Here is a 26,362-nt window from a genome sequence, read left to right as displayed (position 1 = left end):
TACCAAAACACAACTTTATTGATTAAACACCAATTAAAAGACCAACTGAATGCAGAACAAAGACATTTCAAAGAGTGTGGTGCAAGTTAGGCGTTAAATTTTTAAGGAGCTGTACAAGAAGGGGAGGTGGCAATTAAGACAAACAATTTTCTCTCTCATACTGCTATGATACAGAAAGGTTCATGTAGAGGCTCAGGAGGCTTTCCATGCACTCATACAATAGAAACATTCTTGAGGAAGTCCCACATGAAGTATTGCAGAAATGGCTCCAATCACTCTCATGTTTACATTTGAAAACGTAAGAAAGCAACAACAAATTTTTCTCTAGAATACAAAATGTGTTTGTTTTCTATGAAGTCACTGGAAGTTCACCAGGAGGAAAGTTTCTCCCACAGCAGCTAAGGTCAACAAAAGTCGTTCTTTGAAAGAGCTGTCAAACATTTCACCGATTTCCTCTCTCAACTCCCTCAGCAGAGGTACTGTGGACTTACCATCTGCATTCAGAATTCTCTCAAAAAGTTTACTCCAGAAATCACTGTCAGGGGTCCTAAAACAAACAGAGCAGTTTTCAGTGGAACAATACACACACACACACAGCGTGTCTATCAAGGTCTCTATTTATATTCAGCACTAAACATCCTGGGAGAACCATGCCTGAAGTAATATTTTCACTCACCTGAGTAAATATAAAGGAAAACTAGGAATGTGTTGTTCATTTTATATGTATGGATCCCATTCTCTTTCTCCAGTAGGTTTCTGGATAGTAACTACACAGGTCTAAACCAACTGTTTATACAGTTGCCTCTTCTAGTATACCTGACCACTACCACCATTCACAGTGAGCCAAGGCAGTTTTAGTTTACAGGAATTATCAAGAACATTTCTGAACCAAACAACTTGGGAAACTGCTTTCATGAACAAAGGGCAGAGGTAAATCTTATTTTCCCACTTGCAAGCTAAGTTAATAGGGCAATATTAAAGGAAAGCTGCAAGAAAAAAAAAAGGTGGTATAGAGCCAGTTGTTCTTCCTTTTTTCCCCACCTTCCATCTGCCAGAGTTCTGTACAGATAATATTTTGAAGACAATTAATAGTAATAAATCCCCTCTCTCCCCGATGTACCCACACAACACCAATAAAAAGGTTAAGTGACTCATTTAAGTCTCAGAAAACTGATATTAGAGCAAACCCTTTGTTCTTCAGTCTTGCACTGCTAATGACTACTGAAGCACTTTTCTCCCTCAAGCTAAGAGTTACAGTGGCTTTGAAATAAATTATCTGCCTCTGCTTTATCTAAGTGACTCACAAACAGCAGCAGCCAGTCTTAGAATGAATTCAGCCTGTACTATTTCACTGGTAACTCTTATATTTGCTAAAATAATTAAGTCAATGCAGAACCTAACCAAAAAAAAAAATGCAAGACTTGAGTCCATTTTCTTTGTGGAATTAGATGAGCAAGAGGTGTGGCAGAGGAGATTAAGTGTTTCTAAGGAGGTGTAAGGAGTTCTGAGTGACAAAAATAGTCCTAAAAATTCAAATGCAGCTTCTATATCCTGCCTCACATAAACCTGCACAGATGAAGTTTCCTAAAATAGTACAGTGAAAACAGAAAAAAAATCACCATATCCATTCTTTAATAATGGTAAAAGCCCTCCCCTGAAAAACAGGCTGTCGGCATTATACTTGGAGATGAAAAAACCAGCTTGATCACAATTTACATTCTACCTTCTCCTAAGTCTCTACCACAATGTGTCAGTGTTTTCCATTCATTCTGTCACTTTTTAAGTGGGTTCTCTTTTATTGAAAGTCATTGACCTTGGAAGAAAAATGTTGTGCCCTACCCTGCAATTCCCCATTGCTTTGGTATTTTGCTGAACTGGTAGTAAAATCAGTAGCTCTTGCAGTCATTCTGCTATATCTACATTTGTTTAATAAAAATAATTAAGTCCTGTTTAAAAAGCTTTCTTAAGATAAGAGGGTCATGGTGGTTGTATTTAACATCAGTCAGCCTTCTAGTAAGAAGCCTCCTTTCTAGTTCAATACCTGTCTAATTCTAATTCAATACCTGAAGTCTAAGAACCTTTTTTGAGGAAAGTTATTCTGTCAATACAATCCCTGAAAAAAAAAGCAAAAACAAACAAACAAAAAAAACCACCACAAAACAAGCAACAACAACAAAAAAAAAACCCACAAAACAAGCCATGAAACAAACTCAAATGAACCTCAAAGAAATAAAAAAAACCACTTTCCTTATCACTTGGAGAATTCTGAAGGACAGAAGCAATGTCATCTTTACAAAAGTATAATTACTAAAAGCAACAGGAAGAAGACTCCTGTGTCTTCAGGAGTGTTACAAGTGCCACCAGCAAGTATGGCTGTATGCACAGGATGAAGAGCAAAACTGATCTCCATCAGCTGACTTTTCTCCCAGGGAATACTCAATTGTGGATCCTCTTCTGGTGGATGAAGGCTCCCTGCAGCAGTGAATCGGCTTGTCACAGATACTTGAAAGCTTCAAACTGACTAGAGCAAGTGTCATCAATCAGTAAGAACTAGACAGACTAAACGATCCATGTGTGAATGGAAACTGATTCAGTGCAAATTCCTTATTCCCACATAATGAAATACCTCATTTACACTGTTGATATAAGACTTCGGTACAATGTGTAACTAAAGCACCTATGCAGACATTTCTTGGAATAACTGATATTGAAAAGTAAGTATAGATGATGAATGATAAGTCTATAACACTTTCAGAAGCAAAGCAGAAGAGATGGCGGAAAAGAAATTCCTGATTTGTACTCTGAACTCCCAAATTATGAACTAATGCATCCAGGTGAGCAAGAAGCCATTACAGCCTGGTTCCAGCTGCACAGAATTTGTGCCCAGACTTTATCTTCTTCCTCCTGTGTCTCCCTTAGCCCTTCACAGGTCTCACTCCTCAAGACTCCCTCCAATTTCTACCTCAGCCCAAAATCCTCATTTTTTTCAATCCAGCGTCCCCAGCTTTAACTACAATTCCTTTCCAATTAACTCCTCCCTTCCAAATTCCACTGACAGCCAGCCAGCCCTATCCTTCCCAACTCAGACTTACTATTCCTCCTGCTCCAGTTATCCCAACAGTTACTGCTCTTCTTCTCATACCCACATCCTGATCAGGTCCCTGACACCATGTCCCAGCCTTCTCAACTCAGGCCTTATTTGGCTTCATCTGCAGTAGCTCCATTTAATCTCTTGCAGAATTAAACAAAGGATATCATAGTAGAAAACCAGACATATACCCAGTAAAGGAAAAAAAAAAAAAGGCATTTTTTCCTCTGTACACAGTTTAAGAAGATTGGGTTTTTTCCAAAGGCTGAGTACAACAAACTGGGAGATGTAAGCAGTGCAGGTTGCTAGGGAACTGGACAACTCCCACACGGGTAGTGGGTTTTCTTAAAGCAATGGTCCTTGGAGTGATCCATGATCCTGAATCAGATACCTGTCCAGCAACTGCTGTCATGACTGCAGAGTTCTGGAAAATCCTTATGAAATGCCAAGGCAAGAAAACCTGCAGTATGTGCCTAACAAAATAAACAACTGTTCAGTCTAAGAAGAAACAAAGGGCACTGGAAGGCAGAGCAGACTTATACTCAAAACGTGTGGCTAAAAGAGAACAGTGGAATTTAACACCTGAGACAAACAGCAGCTTCCAAAAAGCAGCCGTTTGCACACTTGCATCTTAGTTGACAGTTTTAAATTATTTTCTTTGCTGTACAAGTGTACTGTTTCTACAGCTGTTACATCCTGCCATCAGTGTCTTAATAGAGTAAACAAAAAAAAAAAAGCAGAAAGCCAAACGAATCCATTTCTGAGGCAACATGCTCATGTGATCTTTGCCCCCCTCACCACCCATCCACTTAGAATCTTCTCCAAGCTTGATCTGTAAGGTACAGAGACTAAGTCAGTCTCATCTGAAAGGATGAAAAAGCAAAACCATCTCAACCGGATTATTCATATTCAACTTAAAATTGTCTCCTATGCAGCACTGAGGCTACCAGTGAACCAGTCCAAAAACTTCACCATTTCCAGCCCCACAAAACTAACACTTTTTGGCAAAAACAGCCCCAAGTTGTTGCACATTTCAAGGTCTGAAGACAGTATCACTATCAAGAAAATGAAGTTAGATGTCTCTTCTTTCCCAGCAGCCCCCTCTGCAAAAGGACTTACTTTGATAAGTTTTGGCTGATTTTCCAGATGGAATCCTCCTGATAGACCTGGATATGATCCCCAAACAACATCAAATGGACTATATCTGCAATGCCAACCAAGTCTACCTGTAATCACAACAAACACCACAAAGTTTAATGTCTATCACGTTCTGCTCTTACTGCTTTCACACATTTAAGTCGGAACCATCCTTACACCAAAATCTTCCAGAGACCTGTTAAACAAGAAAACTTCTAAAGGTAAAATTCTGTTTTCATTGTAGGTTTCTAAATAAATTCAGTAGTTACAATCACTGAACAGCACTGTTAATCCTTTCACTTAATGCCAAAGATTGTGTCAGATGCAAAATTCTCTTTATTCAGTATTTATTAATCAGAGCTTTCCACAGCACTTGTAAATTTTAATTTAAGAACATGGGTTTTGTAAAGGAAACACAGAAATTAACATGTCCTACTAAATACAGACTCACCTGATAAGGAAGAGAACTTTCTGCCAGAAGCTGCTGTCCATGAGGGGTCTGAGCAGTGGGAAAGTTATAGGGCAAGCTGACTCGAGGCACTACCCTCAAATCCAGACTGTGAGTGAAATCCACCACCTTCAGAGCATTTGGCACCTCCTCATTGGAAAACGCATCGCAGATCCTGAGCAGAGGAAGCACATGAGGCAGTAGACGATCCAACAAACTTTTTCTTTCTTTTAGAATTAAATTTAACGGCACAGTGAAGGTGAGTCTTAGCCATGTCAATACTCCCCTCTGATGGCTGCTGTCAGAACTACTGCTGCAACGGCTACCCTGGATGGCAAGGGCTCACAGCAGGGAGCTTAGGGATGATAGTGCTGTCTCCACAGTAAGCAATAAAGGGAACCAATAAAGGGTTGAGGATGATGCTATTTTTGTATTTGTCACAGTTATCTGAAACAAAGTCTGTGGACTGTGGGAATAGTATGATGCCTTTTAACAGGTCTTGAAATTATGAGCCAGACACACGTGATAAAAAGAGGTTACCTTTGTAAGGATCCTTATGGTACACAACACACTGGATGAAAAGCACTGAAGATGCACAAATAACAAACCAGATACAATCTTTATATGTTTAGCAAATTAGCATAACTGACAAGCACCCTCAATTAGAGACATAGGCGATGAGGTAATTCCCCCTGATTCTACCCTTTTTTGAACAACCCTCCTAAGATAGGAACTAAATTTTGTTTATGAATATGTGTCTCAAAGAGCTGGTTTTCAGCCTTGGCTCTCAGAGAGCCTAACCTTGGACCCCAGGGCTTGGAGCCAGTGGGGAATTTATTTTGTCTTTCTGTCTAATAGGGTAGGTAAAATGCTAGCTACGACTGCAATAACAGGCTACAGAGGTACAAGTATACATACGTAAAGAATATAGAGAATAGATAAAAGCAATAAGGCAAGAATCAATTTGGAATTATTGTAATGTTTTGCACTTCTCCCTCTCCATCTAAATCTCAGAATACTTGATACAAAAAATAATTAAGCTTGGTAACACTTCTACAAACTTCTCCTAGTCTACAGGTGAGGGAGGACAAAATGGAAGGGCAGAGAGGAGTATCTCTACTGACAACTGCCAAGCCAACAATGTCCACATATCACAGCTCTCACTACTACTCTTCTTACATACTTGTATGCTCTGAGCTTATTTTGTAAGTTATACTATGCACTTGTCCTTTTGCTATCTGAAAAACCCCAAACCATTATCCTAAATTTTTGGTAGTTGTTTGCTTTGTATTTGCCACAGAGAAATCCAGCAGGAGGTATCTAAGTCCATCAAGCCACTATTAGATCAGTAACTTCCAAAATAGGACGCAGCACCCTAAGGGATGTGCAAGACAACCCATTGCAGGATGTGAAGAAATTATCAGGACTTGCATAGTGCAGGTATGTCCTTTATAAATAATTCTGTAAATAAGTTATTAATAAAATGACCACAAAGAAATTGTAAATAAAATATATTGGGAGTATGTATGTTAGACGACTGTAGGCTTAAAGTAAATTTAAATTTAATAGCTGTTTTTAACATATCAATGATAACTAAGAACAGCCTCAGTGAATTTATGTAATGGAATTATATCTGATTCATTAGACGTTCTGGTTATTGGCTTCCCACTGATGATGCCTGAAGTTTTAGCTTTTATGTATTTTTCATGTATTTGCAGTTCTGTAGTTCTGTAAAATGCCTCAGTGTAACTTCTAGTACTTTTCCAGCTTTCCTTCGCACAATGAACAGGTGCTTATTGACACATTCCTAAAATGTTGTTGTCTTGCCTTTAAGTTCTCCAAGGACACTTTATTTTGCACCACATAATCATAGGCATAATAAAGGTAGGGGAGGAGGGCAGAACCCAGGGAGGAGATTACATTACCAACTGCTCCTCTCACTGGACAATACTGGCCAGATATTTTAATTGCCCAGTCTTATCAATTGCAAGGATCTGAATTGGGGCACTGTTTTTTGCCATATCGTGTACCTGAAGGCACACAACCTTCAAGTAAAGGTTTGCTTTTATATTATCATTCTAACATGGTCTGGAAAAGTTTGTGCTTTATTTCCAGACATCACCACACTCAGTTCACAGATCACATTCCAAGGGATACGTGGCTTTGTTAACATAACATAAGAAAGAACTTAAAGAAGAAAATTAGGTCCATGCATTAATGTACAAGCTGGAATGCAGAGGAAGCTGAACATTTTGTTTAGGGTATCTGGATATCCCAGTCCCACCTGTCTTATGTCTTCTTATCTCCTGGGTTTCAGGTACATAAAAGCAAATTACAGACCATATTGTAATTTACATTAGCGGTCAGAACCTTGGTAAAGCAGAAACTTAAAAATACAGGTAATAGCAAAACCGTTTTGTTGAGCATAAGTTTTACAGTGTCAATGTATACTATTTCTCCAGGAAGGCTTATTCCTAAATTAAGTGTTTTCACTCTTATCAGAATAAGCTGGAGCCTAAAAAACCTGGACTGCAAAATCAGGCCCATTTTGCCAGTGGACAGGTTCAGCTCAAGAGGCACAGAAGCCAACTTAAGGAACAGCGTAATTTTCCATAATGCAAGACTGTAAAGAATTACACAAGCAGAAGCTCAGCAATGCACCTCATCATTGCTACCAAGGATTGCCTACAGCAATTAAGATACAGCACCCATTACACCCTAAGACTTCACCACCCTCCAGAGCCACACAGCAGCTGGGGGACCCTGTCACAGCCAAGCACTGGAGAGCCCCTCCCAGAACTGGGAATTCCTATGGGTGCGTCCACCCACAGGCAAAGAGGCTTCTGACTGTGCTGGGACAGGGCCCAGCTTGGGCAGGGGGCAACAAACAAGCTCACACCACTTCCAATGCAGGAACATCTGGGGTCAGCCTCCTCCTGGGTTCTTCCCAAAGCCTGGCCAGGGCTCAAGAAACAACCCAGGGATTTGCCTTTGCTCCTACAACCCCAAAACCCAGGTGTGGTTTTATCTGGATTCTAAATACAGGAAGGTGAATACATGTTTTGACAATGAGTGGATACATAGATCATATTGCTAATGATTCTTTGGTAATGAGTAGATACAAATATAACATTTGGTTGGAAGGTTCATCTAGAGGTCAGCTTTGGCTCAGGGCCTGTTGTTCAGGCCTCAGTACTTCTGTATGCCAGCTCAAGAGTAGAAGTTACAGCAGCAGGGGAGCTGTAGCTGAAATGACTGCTCTGTACCCTTCCATATTCATAAGCACAGACAAACCTGTCTCCCAGAAACAACACCTCTGGCCTCAGATCTCCATGGACAATCTCCGCTTTGTGCAGCTTCTCTACCACATGCAGAAGGTCATGAACAACCAAGAAGATGATTTCCTTTGTGATGAACTTATGGTCACGGAGAATATCCTGAAAAGAGAATAAACATCTATCTCTGTACCTTTCTACCTCAGATTAGGTGAAATATTTATAGCTCACTTTTTGTTTCATTATTCATCTGTACAGAGGTAACAGTCCCATCATAAATTCAGTGTAATCAGATTTTGCTCAGACAGCATTACAAGAACTGTAAGCTAGGAAACATTTTTATTCAAAATAGGACAAAAGACCAGGAGGAGGAAATTGAACTGAAGACTGAAATCACTATTGAATTTCAGTCCTATTTGTATGCAACAATTCAAAATGCACTTACAAGACTTAAAGTGCGAATCATTCAGCAAGACATTAATTGCCATGACCTTGCTGTAGCTGACTGGAATGTATTGAAAGAGGTCAAGTTAAACAACAGCTTTAGATGCAAATCTTGCTACGGAATAACATGTGGTTCTTGGCTCCAGTCCTTTATGACTCACAAAGACAGAAAATGTGAAAAATTCGTTCAAGATTGTCTCTGAGAAGCACAGGGTCTATGAATGAGAAACCAGAGCCAACGGAGGCATTAACTGACAGCCCTGATTTGTACACAGAGCATCTGTATTGCAGGATTAGACAGGAGAAGCTCTTCAGCAAGGAGCATAACACCACTCCAAACTCACTACGGGCACCCAAGCAGGAGTTCGGACCCTCCAATTGTCCTTGGTTTGTCTGTACTGACCCTGAGTGTAAAGCAATTTGTATCCTTGTGCACAATGGCACAGCCATCCTGGTACAGGTAACAGTTGCAATTCCCACTGAAGCTCTGGTCAAAGTCAGAATTCAAACGCTTCTGTAACTCAAGAGTGATATAAAAATCCCAAGGCACAGGCTGAGAATACACCTACAAGAAGGTACATATGAAGAACATTTATTTTTGGAATAAAGTGAAAATTGCTCATTTTCATATTCTTCTCATCCTCTTTTTTCCCCCCTCCCACTTGATCAAGGAAGACATTTTTCACAGTCAGAAACTTTTAATCTAGATCCTCAATTAGGAAGAGGGCTTGAAGTAGCAAACTTCTTGCATGGAATTTGGAAATTAAGAGTTTATATTAATGGATGAGATTTTACCAGTTCGCACTTCTTGTACAAAAACCATCATGTGTGTTACCTTTATTGCAAATCCCTTTGCATCCCACTGGAAAACGCTTCCAGTTGGAATGGCAAAAAACATCTTGTATTCTTCATTGTTCCAATATTCCATTTTGATGCAGTAAGTCTCATTTCCTGTGTTGAAAGTTTACATTCATAAACTGTCACAGTAAATAGCTCTTCCCAAATCATTCCCCACCTGCACCACATAAAACTGAGGGGGTGGATATAAGCCATAATTCAAACCCATCAGAGCACAAACTCTGCACTGCAGAGGGTCCGGCACACCTACCCAGTTCAACGTCTTTCTCAACCTCCATGTGAGGCAGAGCTCCAGCCTCCAAGTGAAAATCTAGAGAAGCAGCCAGTGACGATAGCACAGAAGCTAAAAGCTTTTTACGCTGTTCAGGGCTCCACAGGAACTGAGCCACACCATCATCTAAGGAAACAAAAAACAGGAAGAGATGAGCTGAAATTGTGTTAACTCTCTGTAACTTGGTTGTATCAGTCAGTAAAAGTAAACTGGATACTGGAAACTTTGATCCACATTCTGACTTACTATTCATCTCTTAGCAAGTCAACTCATCTCTTTCCAATAGTTCTGGGAAGTCAATGTGACCCTTGTCTTTAAAACTGCCTTACAGACTTTTATCATGAGGTTTCAAGGATTCTACTGTAGCATCATGCAAAATGTTATCTTTCACAATAGACAAAGCTCTGAATTATTTCAGCCACAGCAGAATTCAAATTCATTCTGCAAATCAACACTCATTTTTTAAATCTATGCCCATAGCAAGTGATTAGTTTGGGGTTTTTAAATTATGGGGTTTCGGGAAATTTAGTCCTTGGATTACAGCAGAGGTTTTATGTAAGAAAAGGAAAACAAAGTTGGACTCCAACTCTGCTGCTCACTGCAATGTTAAGAATTTAATGGCTTTTATCTCCTGGAAGACACCTGTAGGACTGGACTTATTTTCCTTCATAAGAGAACATAAGGTCATTCAGTAGATGAGTTGATCTGTAAAAAACCAAGGTAGCCTCAATGTTTACTCTGCTTGATCATTTGAGATAAAACACAAGAACTAGATGGCCTCTACTGCCCTCTCCCAAATGCCATGGCTGCAATGAGGGAGAACATTTTAAACTTTCACAGTACACATGTAAGAACCAGATTATCTACTGCTATGCCCACACTTATTTGAAAAGCATTGCAGTAAGTACTGCTCAGGAAGCAATTATGTGAAAGATCCAGGAAATAGTGTAGGCTGGAGGCTACAATGTGTTCCAAGCTTTTGCTATCACAAACCTAGGAAATTTACTGGCATATTTTACAGGAATAAACTGACAGATATCTGAAGTAATTTTTATTCTTTACACAGTATTAAGAATTACTATAACCAGGGTAAGAGCTGCAGCTCAAGGGAGATGTGAAGAAATCAAGAAACAAAGCAAATGGAAAGATCCAAAGTTTAAGAAAGAACCATTAAAACATCTGAACAAAGGCTTTTTTTCTGAAGAGATTTTTCATCTTGCTCTAAAGTTTAGTACAAATGATAAAAACAAGACAAAGATCCATCCAAAATATCCCAGCTATTTCAGTGACATGACTTCTAATTGTATTTTCATTCCAAGTCCCAAGCATGCTTCATCATAAAATAGTCTGCAGGCACATGAGAACATAACTCGCCAGAGTAGATACACTAAAATTTCAAATACACAATTCCAATAAAGCATCATAGACCAAAACCAAAGGAGTTAAAGAAGGCTGAACACCTTGAACACCATCGTCCAACAGACATCTAATTCCACAGGGCAGATTTTTAAGGCTTTTTGTGACCATTTCCATTCTAACTGTAATCTAAATAGTTAGAACAGAAAGAAATAACTGCTTTTAACTAGAAGAAAACAAGCAAAGAAATTGACTATTTAAGTATCAGTACTGTTTTCCCTCAATAGGAATAAGGACACTGTGAAGCAGCACAAGAGTTTACAGCATAATTAAAATGCAGATTTAAATCAAAATTATGCAACTTGCAGTAGACTCCAAATTCATATTCATCCTTTTCAAAGTAGTAGCTTATCAGCACATCAGGAGACACACAGTATGACGACACAGAAAAAAGAAAGACAAACCAAAACAAAGCTACCTTAGAAGTTATTACTGCCATCCAGTCCAAATTTTTAATTTTGGAATTTGACCTCATTACTCCTACAGACTGCCTGCTTTACTACCCTAAGTAACTTCTCTGTCACCTTAATACTGACATGCTTTGGATGCTGACAAGCATCCTGTACTGCACCTCACTGCTGCTTCAGACACGGGAGACAAGTTCAGTCACCAGTCATAGTAACACACAAACAGAGTGGAATACAGGAAGGACAGAAAAACCCCCACATCTAGTGACAGGTGCAAGTTATTTGTAGTGAGTGAAATTCAGTTTAGTACTAACCAGTAATGTTTCCACCTCCAGAATCAGTAACCACTTCAGCAGGCAAGCTCTGAGCCAGCTCCAGTTTCTCACTGATCTGCAGGTCTTTAATAGCAGATGTTTGTGTAACAGAAGACAGAGAACCGCCTGAGACCGAAGCACCTGACGAGTGAATATCTTCCAGACTTGCTTCCATGATCGGGCTGTAAATAAAGCCATCAAGTACTCAGCCTTCCCAAAGATACAAGCTGTAGATAATGTCAGCCCAGGGACTAGGAGAGGATACTGTGCACACCCAGATGTCATTAACATGAAGAAATTCTTTCCCATTCCTAGCAGAAAGCCAGAAGTCATGTCAGACTTTCATTTCATTTTCATGATTGATTATACTCAGAATCTTAGTCTAGAGATGATTTTATTAATCTTCGCTTCCACCAAATTTAACTGCTACAACAAAAGACATCCTGAATATTTATCACTGCCTTTGCTACAAAATTTCAGTGCTTTCAAAGCACTAAAGGGTTGGGTGGCAAATATTTCTTCCCAATTATAATCAGCAAGGTTTTCAAGGAACCTCTCAAGTAAAAAACACATTCAGCATGGCATGCATGTTTACATCCTAAGAGCCAGAAAATCAACTCAGCTATAGATTAAGAAACTGCCATACAACAAATTATTTTTCTTCACAATGACAAAAAGGTTATTCTTCTCTCCAGCCTTTTTACTCTGTAGAAGAACTAAACTATGAACACGAAAAACATTTTATATAGTCAAAATAAGTACAAAAGCCAAGAGTAAAAAAGGAACTGATGATTCTGCTCTTCATGTTTGATAATGAAGATAGAAAGTATTTATTAAATTCTCTGCAAGTTATTTGGTTAAAAAAACCTGGTACTTAAGTCCCACAGCAGTAATGCAAAAAGCCAAGTGGGCTTGCTATTTCCTCTTCAATCTGCTCAAGGCAAAGTAGACCCTGAGCTAAAGAAATGGCTCTCACCAGGATCTTCTGGTCTTTTCAGAAAACTCCTTCCTTGGCCACAGTAAAACCACAACATGAAAGACATGCAGGAGAAAGGGCTTAAGGTCCTTTGCTGTTAGTTACCTCAGTTTTTTCACACTGAGAGCTTCAGTGTATGCTTCCTCACACACCGGTGTCTCCTGATTCACAGGTGCACTCTTGGATTCTGGACTATCTTCCTTCAGTTCACTCTGAGAGAAAGCAGGAGCTGGGACTCTCTGAGCTACCACCCCGTGAAAGGGCGTTGAGGCCAGGTGGGCAGCCCTGTTAAAGTCACACGTGTCCTCTGGGTTGGCACAAAGGGTCTTGTTCTTGTAGGAGCCTGTCACAATTGCATCCTCACTCAAACGGTCAATTCCATTCAGCTCATCCTGGGAAAAAACAGAAGAGACAGTGAAAGCCTGCAGACTTTATGACACTTTCTTCCTTATTTAAAAGCTGAACATTTCTCTTCCCTTTCTTCCACTCCACCACCTTCCAACATGAAAAGGACATTCAGCCTTCATGAATTCTACTTATCACAGAATCCCAGAATGCTCGAGGTCAGAAGGGACCTTAAAGACCACCGACTTCCACTAGACCAGGCTGCTCCAAGCCCCATCCAGCCTGGCCTGGAGCACTTCCTGGGACAAGGCAGCCACAGCCACAACATGACATTTCCAGTACCATCTCGTCATCACCCCGTCCCATTACTGCCATGCCAGGCAGCAGTTTAGAATCCTCGTGTTTCACACGTGGTGCCAGCCCAGCCAAGCTGACTCTGACAGCAGCACAGGCTGCCTTGCTGTCTCCTGGGCAGGAAATCTGCCAGGGGATGAAGTGTTTCCTTACACAGGCTGCTGCTGCTGCTGCTGCTGCTGTGCTTTCCTTGGCACTCAGAGAATCCACGGGATTACGAACAGAGAGAGGCTGACGGGCACTTTTCCGGCTACGATCTGCCGAACAACTAAGGAGAAGTTACAGTCAGTTACATGTTTATTAGAGCAGCTTCCCATCTCCAACAAATTCCTCTCAAGAGTTTAAGTCTATTGATCATTTCAATCAACCAATTTCTACTACAGAACTAGCAGTAAGCAATAGAACAGAAGTATACTACAGGTCTCCAGAATAAAGGAGAGCAGCTTAAATAGTTCTAGGATGAAGATGAAGAACAGAAGAGTATTTCCTCATCATGGACTCTGAGTCATTAAATAAAAATTACCAATATAAACAAAACAAAACACACACACCCACAACACCCCTGCAGTTAACAGTTACTTCAGCTGCTACAGCAACGGCTTTGATGCTTCTGTTTTCCTTCCCCCTGAAATCCAGGTCTGGAATAATTCTACCTTATAGTCTGATTTGTCAAAGTAGAGGATTCATCAAATATAGAGAAAAATGGAACAGCAGCCGGTGGGAGAATCAGACCTACACCTGTAAATAAAAACCAAGAGGCTCTATCATATCCACAGTTCTTCCTAAACAGCATATCCAACACCACTTAAAATAGTTAATACACAATTCTAAAAGTATTGCTTCTAATAGGAAGTTACTGAGCTGGCATATAAAGAAACCTATTTAAAAAGGTTTGGTTTTGCCATGTTAATGAACCACCCCTTTACCACCATATTATGTGAGCTAACTTGCTGTGTTTAGATCATGCTTCAGAATTTGTACATTTTTCTGCAAGACTATCTCATTTCTCTCTTTCTCCTCAGAGTTTAAAAATGTATTTCCACTGTGGCTATCTGGGGATACATCAGGAGTCTGGATAACCGCTGTCAACGGCAACAAACGTCAACTCCAATCGGAAGTAAAGTTCTTCAGGATTTGACCTTCCCAACAAAACTTACTAAAATCAACAATATACAATTTATGGAAGTATTCCCCTAGCAAAACCTCTGAGGAAAAAGGACTTAAGGCAGTTATCAATCTCATGATAGCATTAAACTCTTCTGAAATGCTAGTAAGACAGCAAACGTGAAAGATGGAAGAAAACTTTCCAGCTTTTGAAAGAAAAATGCTCTTCTTCTTGAAAGTCCTTTCAAATAGTGACAGTTCTCAGATCTCAGATGCTCCATGTTTTGCTCAATAAGGTAAAAAGCACTGCTAGCACACACACTGTCATTCTTCTTATCCACCTAAGCTTTGGGTTTTACTTTGCTGCCTTCTTGGTATTCATGGAACACTTCCCTTTAACCAGACTGTCTCATTAATAGTAAAAAACTTGACTCCTTACCCTCAGAACAAGATGGTTTATGTAGTTGAGTATCTTCATAGATCTGGAACTCACTGTGAAAAAGATAAACAAGTTTGTATTCTACAGACCTTCACAAAACGTAAGTAAACTCTGTAAAAAAGGCAAGCCAAGATGACAAATGCTTCTTGCAAGAAGTTAAGATCCCTCAGACAAATAATCAAACATATGGAGAAAGAGCACAGATCCTGGTTACAGGCTGATGTCAAGGCTATATTCCATTCTACCTGAGAAAACAGGCTGCTAGTGATCCATGGTAATAGTCCTACCTACATAGCCTCACAAATGTTCTCCCTGCTGGCTAAAAAACCCCTCTATTACCTTTGTGACTGAGGCTGTTTCTCCCCATATTCTTTTGCGCTGGAAAAAGTAAATCCTTGCATTCCCAAAGGTGTGGAAGCTCCCATTACCTCTGCTGCCTGTGGAAACAAAGCCACATTTCGGTTCTACAGCAGTAGAATCGCAAGCCAGGCAAAAAGGTTCCAAAACCATGAAGATAATCCCACACAGTCATTAAAACCCTGATAGGAAATGGTTGCCTTTAGCCACTTTTATTTGTACTTAGCTTACCTGCATGAAGAAAGTAAAGTGCACTTTTACTGCATAGTGAAGTTAAAAGTCATCATTTACTCTTTGCAACCATATTTACACTTTCATAGGGGATTTTAGTCACCCTGTAACCGTTAAGGACATATGTAAGCAGTTAGGTAGCTTACAAAGTCACAACTCTGTTTCTTTATTTAAAGTACTTACTGTGAAGGCATTGTTTTGGAAACAGGGAAGAAAAAGCGAGAGAGAGAGAGAGAGAATATACTTTACTAGTGAAGAATCCCTTCAAAAGACGTTTAAAATGTATTAGAAGAATATCGGAAATGCTTTCTTTTGGCTTTCTTGTGTACTTTTTATTTAAAATTGCAGCTATTTGCAATTAAATGAGGACAATACCTGTTCATGTAGTTGTGGCTGTTTGTCATCTTCTTTCTTCTTTAATTTCTTTTCCAGCTCCTCAATTTTCCTTTGTATTTCTTCCTTCTTCCGTTCGATGGCTTGTATTTCATCTAAGGAAAAAACACCTCTAAGGCCCAATGCCTATTTCACATACAAATGGTGGCTGCAGCCTAAATAGTCAAGGGACCAAACTCCTGGTGGTCCTTCCCTGTCCCACAGCTTCCACGTAAAGCTGTTGAATGTGTTACTGCCTCTATACCTCATAGCAGTTAAACAACTGCTCCAGTAGAAAACGAGAAGCAGCTGCAATAACAGACAGAAGCAAATACAATTTCATGATTCCATCTGAAATGCCCTATTTGCTCCAGCCCACTTTGGAACATACCTTCGTCTTTCTTTCTTGCTTTCTTCCTGTAGATTTCAGCTCGGATCTCTTCAAAAGAGAATTCATCCACTCCAGCATAAACTTTCTCTTTGCAGTACATCACCATCTCTTTCTTTGCCTGAGCATCCTGCTGCTGATGCTGCACACGCTGCAGTGGGTCCTCCCGCTCCTCAGGTTTACGAGTACTTAACACACAGTTTATGCTGGGCTCAATTTTGCATGGCGTCCTGAAAAAACAGGAATTTATTACTTGGGCTTTGTGAACTTCACTGTAGCACAGAAAAGGAGGCATGGGAGACAACAGGACTAATTTCAGAACCTCTTTTTGGAGCAGTGTAAAGACATTTCATTCTGTGCTTTGAAAAAAACCACGAGAAAATTGGAATGAATAACACCAAACTACTCAGAATTGTGTGACAACTAAAACAAAACAAACAACAAAACACAAATCCGACCTAAAATGTTTATAACCTTAAATGTTTACAGTCAAAACAAAAAAAAAATCTTATGAAGTCTGAACTGCCATGCATCCTGAAGCAGGATCTGTTCAATTTAATTCTGTTGAGCTGTGTGACCACAGGCAAGACAAGTCCCTAAACTCTGGTTTGTAGGATGGTCATCAGGGAGAAAAGGGACACAGGAGAAAAGGGACTTAAAAATGGACACTCTTGGGCCAGATGAAACCTACATGCTAATCTCAGGAGAGAAGAAGTAATGCTGGTACAGCTTTACAAACACCAGCAATCCAGCTGGATAAACTCAAATCTGGGAGTGATCATGAGGCAAACAGATGCGCCTAATGTTTGGGATTTTAAAGCTTTATTGTAGGAGTGTGGGGATCAATATCAAGATCACAATAGGGACCCCTGCCAAGAACCCTGGATGACAGCTGATGCCGTGATTGGCACCACATTTATACAGATTCAGCATAACACTCCCACATCTGGCAGGTAACGGTGGTATCATAAGGAAATTGATTCAAAGACAGGGAAAAAAAATTACTTTTAAGATTTCAACTCCATAATCTAAACCTACATACCAAGTCTCTGCCTAAGTCACTTAGAGCTAACTTAGCCTGGTGCTCAGTTCTACCCACTCCGTCCCTCTCCCTGCTATGAAAAGCTGCTGCCTTCGGTAAGTAACAAACCTTCATCCCAGAGAAGGGGCCATGCCAAGAGATTTACCCTCTGATGTGGCATCACTGACTGGCACGAGAAAGAAACAGTCTTACACTTTAAACTGGAATGCAGATTTTACACAGCTCTCAACTAAACAGTGGCACAGCCACGGGCAGAGCCATTCTGCAGTCCACATGCAATCCCTGCTGCTCACCACCTCTCAGCATTCCTTGGTTCCATGCAATTCAGACCTCTGGGAACTGTCACTAATACCAAACAGTCTTTTCCACTCCTCTCTCAGAAGGAGCCTGCCTATTCCCTGGCCATCGTTAGCCACAGAAAGGAAGAGCAACCTTGCAAAAGAATCTGTTTTCCTCTGCTCTAACTAAACCACCCCATCTCCTGGGATGTAGCAGCATTTCAGGCAGCACTGTACAAGCAGCACACTCACTCCTCCACGACCTAAGCAACACTGTTGGCATGGCAACTCTGATAGCTTAGTTCAGAGTAAAACTCCAGATATGCTGAGCACAGAGTTCCCAAGACAGAAAAAAAACAGCCACATTTGCTGCCTCCATTTGGGGCTCTTTCCCAGCAAACAGCACCCTAAGACAGGTAGCTTGTGGTTCTGTGTAAACACACTGAGTTAAGCTATTAAACTCATTAGCATATATGAATATGCTATAGGCTCCCACATCATGAGCAGCGCTGAACACTTCCCATGTCCTTCTGCAACCTCTGCTGAAGCCTCTGTCTTCAAGCTGCAGCACTAATTGCTTCCAGGCTGACAGATTTTTAAATTCTTCTAGCGCAAGAGGCTTAAGTACTCAGCAAAACAACTCCCACTTTGAGGAAGCAGCTTTGACAATCCCAAATGCAATCCCCCCAGCTCCAACTCAAGACTCACATCATTTGTGGCTGAGCTGACTCGTCCACATAGGGGGTGAAACTGGGCAGTGGGTGGGGCACTTCCAAACCAGAGCTCACAGTGCTGCGAGGACGCTGCGGAAGGAAAGGCAACATGAACAACACAGCGATTCTTTTCACTCTCCACGTCCCTCTGCATTCTGCATCTCCCTTTTCCTCATCTTCTGCTCATTTGGAGGTTTTCTTTTACAGAAAATTAAACTTGATGCAGGCTTTTCCAAGATGAATTCCCTTCTGACACAGTCACAGCCCACCAGCTGAACACTGGCAACTAAAAGTCAAGGCACACTGCTCCTGTATGTCCTCACCAGCCCCAGCTCCTCTTATTCTGAGGCAATGTTTTGTACATATTGAGGGAGATATATACACATTATCCTGCTCAGGCTGGGTATTCCTGCTGCTCCTCATTTTCTACAGATGCCGCAGTTCTCAATTTACAGCCAAGATTGTCCCAATAATGTGAAAATAGTCATTCCCTGTCTACCAACAGCCTCCAGATTTGGAGTTTGTTGTTTGTTTTTTTTTTTCAGTTTTCCCATCAGAGGCCATTGCAGCACCACAAAAATCCCTTAACAGTTTCTGTGGTCCATTAGTAAAGAGAAGAGGTAGAGTTTAGTGTGACAACACACTACTCTCATCTGCCTATTTCAATTCCCTGAGACTCTTCAGCACAAAAAAAGTTACGTGCTGGGAATACTTCACAAACTCACTCCTCTTTTCCATCATTGCCCAAACTACTTCCTGAGGCATCTTGACACCAGCAGAAAGAGAAACCCCTTCTTCCCTGTGCAGGTTTTAATATGTCAGAGCATTCACCAAAGGTTATTCTTGAACTGCCCTTCAGTGGGGCAGAAGTAAACATCCTCATCTCTTCTGCCAGAAACAGGATATTTTATTTAATTAAATCTAAGAAATGTCATTAAGAGGGGAGCAGAGACTACTCCAAGGGCAGACATTAAAAGAAATACGGGAGCATCGGGAGACCAGAATTAAATGTTTTAAGCAGCATAAAGAGATGGGCAGAAGAAATTTTATACTAATAATTCTTCCTCACTCTTCTCAGCTATACTAAATCTATAATTTAGTTAACTTTTCCATTCATTTAATCAAACTGCTTTCTATCTGAAAACAATGTTCCTGGAGTTCCCCTAAATTTTAGCCTGGTTGTGATAGAATAAGGGTTAAATTTAGTAGCTCAGAATTGAAATCATAGGAATGATTTCTAAACTGTATCGGGGGTCAGTGGTGGCCAGAGCAGGCAGGTAGAAGGAACAGGCCTGGACCTGCAGGACAGCCAGGCCTTGGGAGTGAATGATAGCCCTGTAACAGTGATTGCCCTAACCAAATCAAGCGTGGTCTTCAGTAAATCAAGCATAGTCTTCAGTAGGTCAAGCGAAACTGCACCTGTGTGGGAATGGGAACTAGAATAGAACCATACAAACTAATAATCAATGTGGGGTGGGGAGGAGTAGAAGGGGTTATAAGCTACCGATTCGGGTGTATCGTTGAAGCCCAGATCTGGGGTCTCACCCCCGGGCTTCCGTGCGCTTCAATAAAACACCTTCATATACAACCAATTTTGACTGTGTGTGGATCCTGACGCTAACAGTTGCATCCCTCCCTCATTCGAGCATTTGTTACCAAGCTTCACTTATAACAACGTCCATATTGAGAAGATGAATATACTTCCGTCATCTCAATGCCTGAAGTTTTTAGCTTTTATGGATCCTTCATGCATTTGTGATTCTGTAGAATGGTAAATGCCTCAGTGTAACTTCCAGCACTTTCCCACCTTTCTTTCCCACAGTGAACAGGCGCTTATTGACACATTCCTAAAATGTTGTTATCTCTTGCCTGTTACTTCTCCAAGGACATTTTATTTTACACCACGTAATCACTGGCATAATAAAGGTAGGGGAGGAGGGCAGAAGACAGGGGGGAGAGTACCTAACCAACTGCTCCTCTCACTGGACAATGCTGGCCGGATACTCCAATTGTCCAGTGCTATCAATTGTAAGGATTGAATTGTGAGCACTGGTTTTTGCCATTTTGTGTACCTGAAGGCTTTCAAGGAAAGCTTTGCTTTTACACTGGCACTCTAACATGGTCTGGAAAAGCTTGTGTTCCACACCACGCGACCAACAGAACAGACCACTGGGGACACAAGCATCATAAACTCACCCTAGGACACCCTGGCATCAATCTCATGACTTTTTATTCTTCTTTTCTCAGCTACAAAGAACATGGCAACACTGGGGCTCATCTGAGCACCTATGAAACAAACCTGATCTCACAGGATTGATTCCCTTCACACAAGATTGTCCATCACTTCTCTGGAACAGCCTAAACACCTGTAGCACAGCTGTTCCTTTTGATGTTTACTTTAAGCCATTGGAAGCTACTCTCTGTCATCCTATTGCCGGGATAAATATTCCATTGATACAGCACTTGAATTCTTTTGATCTGCGCTCTTCTGTTTTCCTCGCAAGCACTTCAAAACAAGATGTGCAGAATGCTGTACATGCCTTCTTTGCACAAGACAGCCAGCAAGCTCTTCCTTCTGTTTGCATTTTCCAAAATAATTCAACTCTTACGCTTCTATCTTACAGATTCAATTAATGCCCGGCTTCTCTCCCCTTCCCTGGCTCATGTTTTGCCTTTAACATTCCTTTTCCACCCTCCAAACATTTCAGCAAGCCACCTCTGCCAATTCTTCTGCTTAGCAAGAATTTCCTTTTCTTGACTTTAAAACTCCACAGAGTTTTTGAACCTTATTTGAGCAATATCAGCCTGCTAAACTTGAACAGAGTACACATGGTCAGGGACTCTTCAGGAGATTAAGCATTCACAGGGGCATGCAGAGACAGGACAATGGGGAATGGCCTTAAGCCAAAGGAGGTTGCCTTTGGATGGGATATTGGGAAGAAATTCTTCTCTGGGAGGGTGCTGAGGTCCTGGCACAGGTTGCCCACATAAACCGTGCCTGATCCATCCATGGGAGTGCCCAAGGCCAGGCTGCATGGGGCTTGGAGCAACCTGGGCTAGTGGAAGGTGAAACCAGATGATCTGTAAGGTTCCCCTCATCCCAAACAATTTCACAATTCTATCATTTAATCTGTGTTTACAATAGACACAAACCACAGGCAAGGAAGAAAGAGATGACCTCTGTTTCAGCAATCAGAAATCACCAGCTTACACACACCTTTCTCTCTTTTCCCCATCCCTTTTGAGCCTCCTTACCCTGCCAGAGTTCCACGGTCCTGCACTGAGTTCATTCTCCTTTGCCCTGGGAACTGGAGGTGCTGGCCATGACTGTGCTGTAAGTGTGGCAATCTCAGGTCCAGACACAGAATTTTCATCAAATACAGCAAAACTTGGAGCATTTGGAAGCTGTAGAGAAGCCTGAGGCTGGCAGCTTCTGTTTGGGTTCATGACTATGAGAGAAGATTTATGTCAATTAACCTTCAACCATCACATTCAATTGCAAATCTCACTATGAAGAGATTAAACTCCTTCAATAAGAGGTTTTTTAGCTCTTGAATGTACCTTTAACTGCATCTCCCACACGACTAATGGGGGCTCTCACTTTCTTCTTCCCTCTGCCTTTGAGATCTGCCAGCGAACTTCTCTGAGGCTCTGCAATTTCCAGCAATCCCATATTGTCTCCATCAGAACCTTCCTCAAGTGCCAGTAGTGTCTGCCGAGAAACACGGGCCTGAAACTGCCTAGAAATACAACATTGGAGAAGTGAGCATAACCTTCCCTGTCCCAGGAGCCCAGGCGAGCACCTATGTTCTTCCCTTACTTGTGATGAGCCTGGAGTTTGTCCAAAGGCTCAGCCTTGCGCTGGAGTCCTTCCTGGAATATCAGATCTGCTTTCCTGAAGCTGCCCCTGGCCTCGAGTGCCTCTGCCCAGGTGATGTAGAGCGAGGCCAGCGTGGTGCCGATCTCCTGGCTGTGCAGGTAACTGTACAGATCCAAGGGCTCGTTGCAGCAATCGCCCTGAAATGACCCAAGTATGTCTGTAATCACACTGCAGCAGGGTCCCAGTCAAAATCTGCATTTCAATGCCTCCGGCAAGACCCCAATGATTTCAATACAAGTCTGACAGGAGCAGCTGTAAGACCAGTACACAGAATTTTATAATTTCTTATTTGAATGTGAGGTAATTCAATGATTGAATTGCACCATATTAGTACTCCTGAGAATGAACAGTTATTTTAGCTTCAGATGAAGTATAACATATTCCTTGCCACTTTTGGAACTGGTAGATTACCTCAGCAAGCTAAAGCTGGGGAAAAGCCGCTTTGTAAAAAAATAGACAACAAAAATTACAGCAATGGAGAGACAGGACAGGACCAGAACACACTTAGCTTGCTTTAGAGTTTAAAAAGGATGGGGATAGAAGACAGCTAGAAGCTAAAATATCTGGCAGGACAGATATCTTTTTGGATGTTGTATCTTGAAATCACTTCTCTTTCTCCTTAAATAAATATCTGAACTCTATTCAAGGCAGCTTTTTCAAAACGAAAACTTCTAGAGTTTGTAGCTGTCCAAAGTGAACAACCCTAAAAAATAGTCTGCAAATGAGAAGCAGAATTCAAGAGTAACATTTGCAGAAAAATATGTCTAACGTTGCACTCGTTGTACAACAGTGTTTTACTCGTCACCAGAATCAACTTAGCTGTGTGCAGACAACATGACAAGGTCCCAAGGAAAAGCAGCACCCAAGAGATGCTCCCCAAAACACTCACAAACTTGAGCCAGAGATTAAGATAGCGAGGATCTTTGTAGTATCGCTGCTGCCCATGGAGGGCTTGCACTGCCCTTTCCAGAACTGCTGCCAGGTTGCCATCCTTGCCACCCCCAGGGAAGGCCTGCTCTGTCCACTTGATGTACCTAGAGACAGAATGTGTTCATAGCAAGTCAGTTCTTAATAATTATCTGTAAAATAGAAAGAGATTAAGAAAAAAATAGACATAATATTGAAACACAATATAATATTTAAAAACAATTATAAAACTTAGCTTTCAATGAGTTTCTTATTAAATTCGAAAGTGTTTCCCTTGCTTTTACATGGATACGTGAGCATTTAACTCCTTTTTCTGAAATAAAGAAAAACTTACCGCTCCCACACATCCAGAGGATCATCTCCAGAGTAAAATCGTATTTCTGCTTCAAACTCCCTAAAACATAACATTATTCATCCATAAATACATTTGTATCACTGTAAGTTGATTGTGTATATTACATATTAAGAGTTAATTATTAACTAAAAAGCACAGCCAAATCTCCCTAGTGTTTGCTGTTTAAATGCTCCATTGCAAATCAGAAAAGTTCAAGTCTGTACTACACAACACCTGAGTAGTTCTAAAATCCTAGAGCATGGTAAGAGCACAGACATCAATTACAAAACTTCTTTTATGCCTTTTTAATGCCTATGAGATTAGTACGGTTAAAGAAGATATAGATAAAATGAGAAGGGAGGAAGATAAGGGGAAAGGAAATGTTAGAGCATCACTTACTGTTTTTTAAGCTGCACAGCAGTGTGGCTGGAAGCGTCCTGCTGAGACAGTGCCTCTTGCAATCTGGACATCACCCGTCCCTGCCTGAGGGGCTGCACATTCTCCTTGCTCAGCTCCCACTCATGGCTGTCCTCCTGGGACATGACCACCTCTCCTCCAATTCTGAATGCTTCTCCTTTAATCCTGCGTTTAAAAAGAAAGGGATACCTCTAAGGCTGAATACTGACCTGAAACCTGACAGAGACAGCTTTCCTAAGCCCATTCACCCCGAATTTCTGTGCAGCTAAAACATACTTCTTAGATACCCAACTATTAGAGGGACCTGGGGGCTTAATTCCCCACTACTGGAAATAGACGGGAAAAAAAGCCCATCTTGACAGTGAAGAACGGCAAGCAGGCAATATTAGCAGCAAAAGCCACTAAGATTAAGCCATCTCCCTCCCCACTGATTCCTCCTTTCCTTGCCCCGAGACCCCCCTCACCCTCCTCACAGGGGCTGCCGACGGGTGCGCTCCGGCCAGGGGGAGCCTCAGCCAGGCTTAGTCGGGACCCTCTGGTCCTTCACCACTTAAGACAGGCGGTCGCAGCAGGCGGGGGGCGCAGCCCAGCCTCGACCCCTGCCGGGGGGCGGCGGGGCAGAGCGGCGGGGACTCCCCGGGCACCGAAGGGAGGCGAGGCTGTTGGTTCCCCGGCACGCACCGCCCCACGCCGGGACCGGGCACCCCGCGCTCTCCGGGCAGCCCCAGCGCCGTGCCGGGCAGAAAAACGCCTCAGAGCGCCAGAGCCGCGAGCGCCAAGTACCTCCTACCCTAAAGCCCCTCAGGGGTCCCACACAGACACAGCCCCGCCGCCCTGCACACCTCGCAGACCCCACGCAGCACCTCGCAGAGCCCCAGAGACACCCGCGGCCCCACACACCTCGCAAACTACAGCCCCTCACGGATCTCCGAGTGCCCCTCAGCCCCGCGCGCCTCACGAATCCCGCAGCTGCCAGTCCCGCACACCGCACAACGTAGAGCCCCTCGGCCCCACAGGAATGCCTCAGCTCCCCACGGCCCCTCAATCGCTATACACGCCTCATGGCTCCTCAACCCCACAGGGATCCCACAGCGCCTCTCAGCCCCTCGCGGATCCCCGAGCGGCTCTCAAGGACCCCACAGCTCCACGCACCTCACAGCACAAAAGGCCGCCAGAGTCCCTTACAGACCCCACAGCCATGAACCCCGAGCACCTCGCAGCCCGTCACGTACTCCTCAGCCCCCCCAGATCCTCGAGGGCCCGTCACGGCCCACAGCTCCTCAAAGGCTCCACAGGCTCTCAGCCCACCCCAGCCTCACAGGCGCGCGCACCCCTCACGGCCCAAACAACCCCCGGGGCCTTCGCAACCCCCAGAGCCCGCGCGCGTCCCACCCCACGGGGCCTCAGCCCTCACGGGCCCCAGTGCACCTGAGGCCGCCTTAGCCTCTAGCACCGCGGGCCGCCCCAGTCCCGCGAACCTCTCCCAGCCGAGCGTACCGCACACAGCCCCCAGCGGCCCGAGCCGCCCGCACCGACACAGGCCCCCAGCAGCGCAAAAGCCGTAACGGCGCCGCCGCCGCCTCAGAATTCAAACCTCTCCCAGCTCCCCATTGGCCGCACCCCACCCCACCTGATTGGCTCCGTCCTGCGTCGCCACGGGGCATCACGGGAAACGTAGTTCCCGCCTCATCTGCGGCGCCGGCGGGGGGAAAAAAACCAACAAACTTCTAAATAATGCGCTCGCAGTTAATCCCATCTGAAAGGCATACTCCTGCTCCGGTATGTTCCCGCCCTTTCCCTCTGCTAAACGCTGGCACTCGCTGATTCTCCACGTTATTACTCCGTCTTAAATTCATCCCGAGTAATTTTTCCTGAGGCACTCACCTCAGGCAACTGGCGATTTATTCTGCTTCAGTGTCACAGAAAACCTGACTTTTGGGGTATCCCTGAAAAAGAAATGGATTGACACTCCCAAAAGTGGATCCCAGAAGTGTAAGGCTGTGTTACTATGATGCTTGGTGCCATTAATCCCCTTCTCTCTACAAGTATAAACCCAACTAGTGATTCTGCTCTTCATGTTTGATAATGAAGATAGAAAGTATTTATTAATTTCTCTGCAAGTTATTTGGTTAAAAAAACCTGGTACTTAAGTCCCACAGCAGTAATGCAAAAAGCCAAGTGGGCTTGCTATTTCCTCTTCAATCTGCTCAAGGCAAAGTAGACCCTGAGCTAAAGAAATGGCTCTCACCAGGATATTCTGGTCTTTTCAGAAAACTCCTTCCTTGGCAACAGTAAAACCACAACATGAAAGACATGCAGGAGAAAGGGCTAAAGGTCCTTTGCTGTTAATTACCTCAGTTTTTTCACACTGAGAGCTTCAGTGTATGCTTCCTCACACACCGGTGTCTCCTGATTCACAGGTGCACTCTTGGATTCTGGACTATCTTCCTTCAGTTCACTCTGAGAGAAAGCAGGAGCTGGGACTCTCTGAGCTACCACCCCGTGAAAGGGCGTTGAGGCCAGGTGGGCAGCCCTGTTAAAGTCACA

At 42.6% G+C, this 26,362-nt stretch overlaps 1 protein-coding gene across 1 annotated transcript; it reads right to left on the bottom strand.

Annotated features, from left to right (window-relative positions):
- On the bottom strand, window positions 1-23,980 carry BUB1B (BUB1 mitotic checkpoint serine/threonine kinase B). Its single transcript, XM_068194524.1, has 23 exons — window positions 23,798-23,980; window positions 23,399-23,458; window positions 23,027-23,171; window positions 22,078-22,274; window positions 21,819-21,997; window positions 21,513-21,706; window positions 18,253-18,347; window positions 16,228-16,454; window positions 15,840-15,952; window positions 15,216-15,313; window positions 14,877-14,929; window positions 14,316-14,415; window positions 13,987-14,073; window positions 13,487-13,601; window positions 12,740-13,026; window positions 11,659-11,840; window positions 9,501-9,647; window positions 9,228-9,343; window positions 8,796-8,957; window positions 7,968-8,110; window positions 4,677-4,848; window positions 4,208-4,314; window positions 1-547 (listed from the first exon to the last, which is right to left on the bottom strand). Exons 1-23 carry the CDS (start codon window positions 23,938-23,940, stop codon window positions 358-360), a joined length of 3,312 nt encoding a protein of 1,103 aa, XP_068050625.1. The 5' UTR covers window positions 23,941-23,980; the 3' UTR covers window positions 1-357.
- Window positions 23,981-26,362: the final 2,382 nt, after the last annotated feature.

This window comes from Anomalospiza imberbis, chromosome 6 (assembly GCF_031753505.1).
Source record: "Anomalospiza imberbis isolate Cuckoo-Finch-1a 21T00152 chromosome 6, ASM3175350v1, whole genome shotgun sequence".
Lineage (NCBI taxonomy): Eukaryota > Metazoa > Chordata > Aves > Passeriformes > Viduidae > Anomalospiza > Anomalospiza imberbis.
The sequence above is the reverse complement of the archived record's forward strand: the minus strand, read 5'-3'. Positions and strand labels throughout refer to the sequence as shown.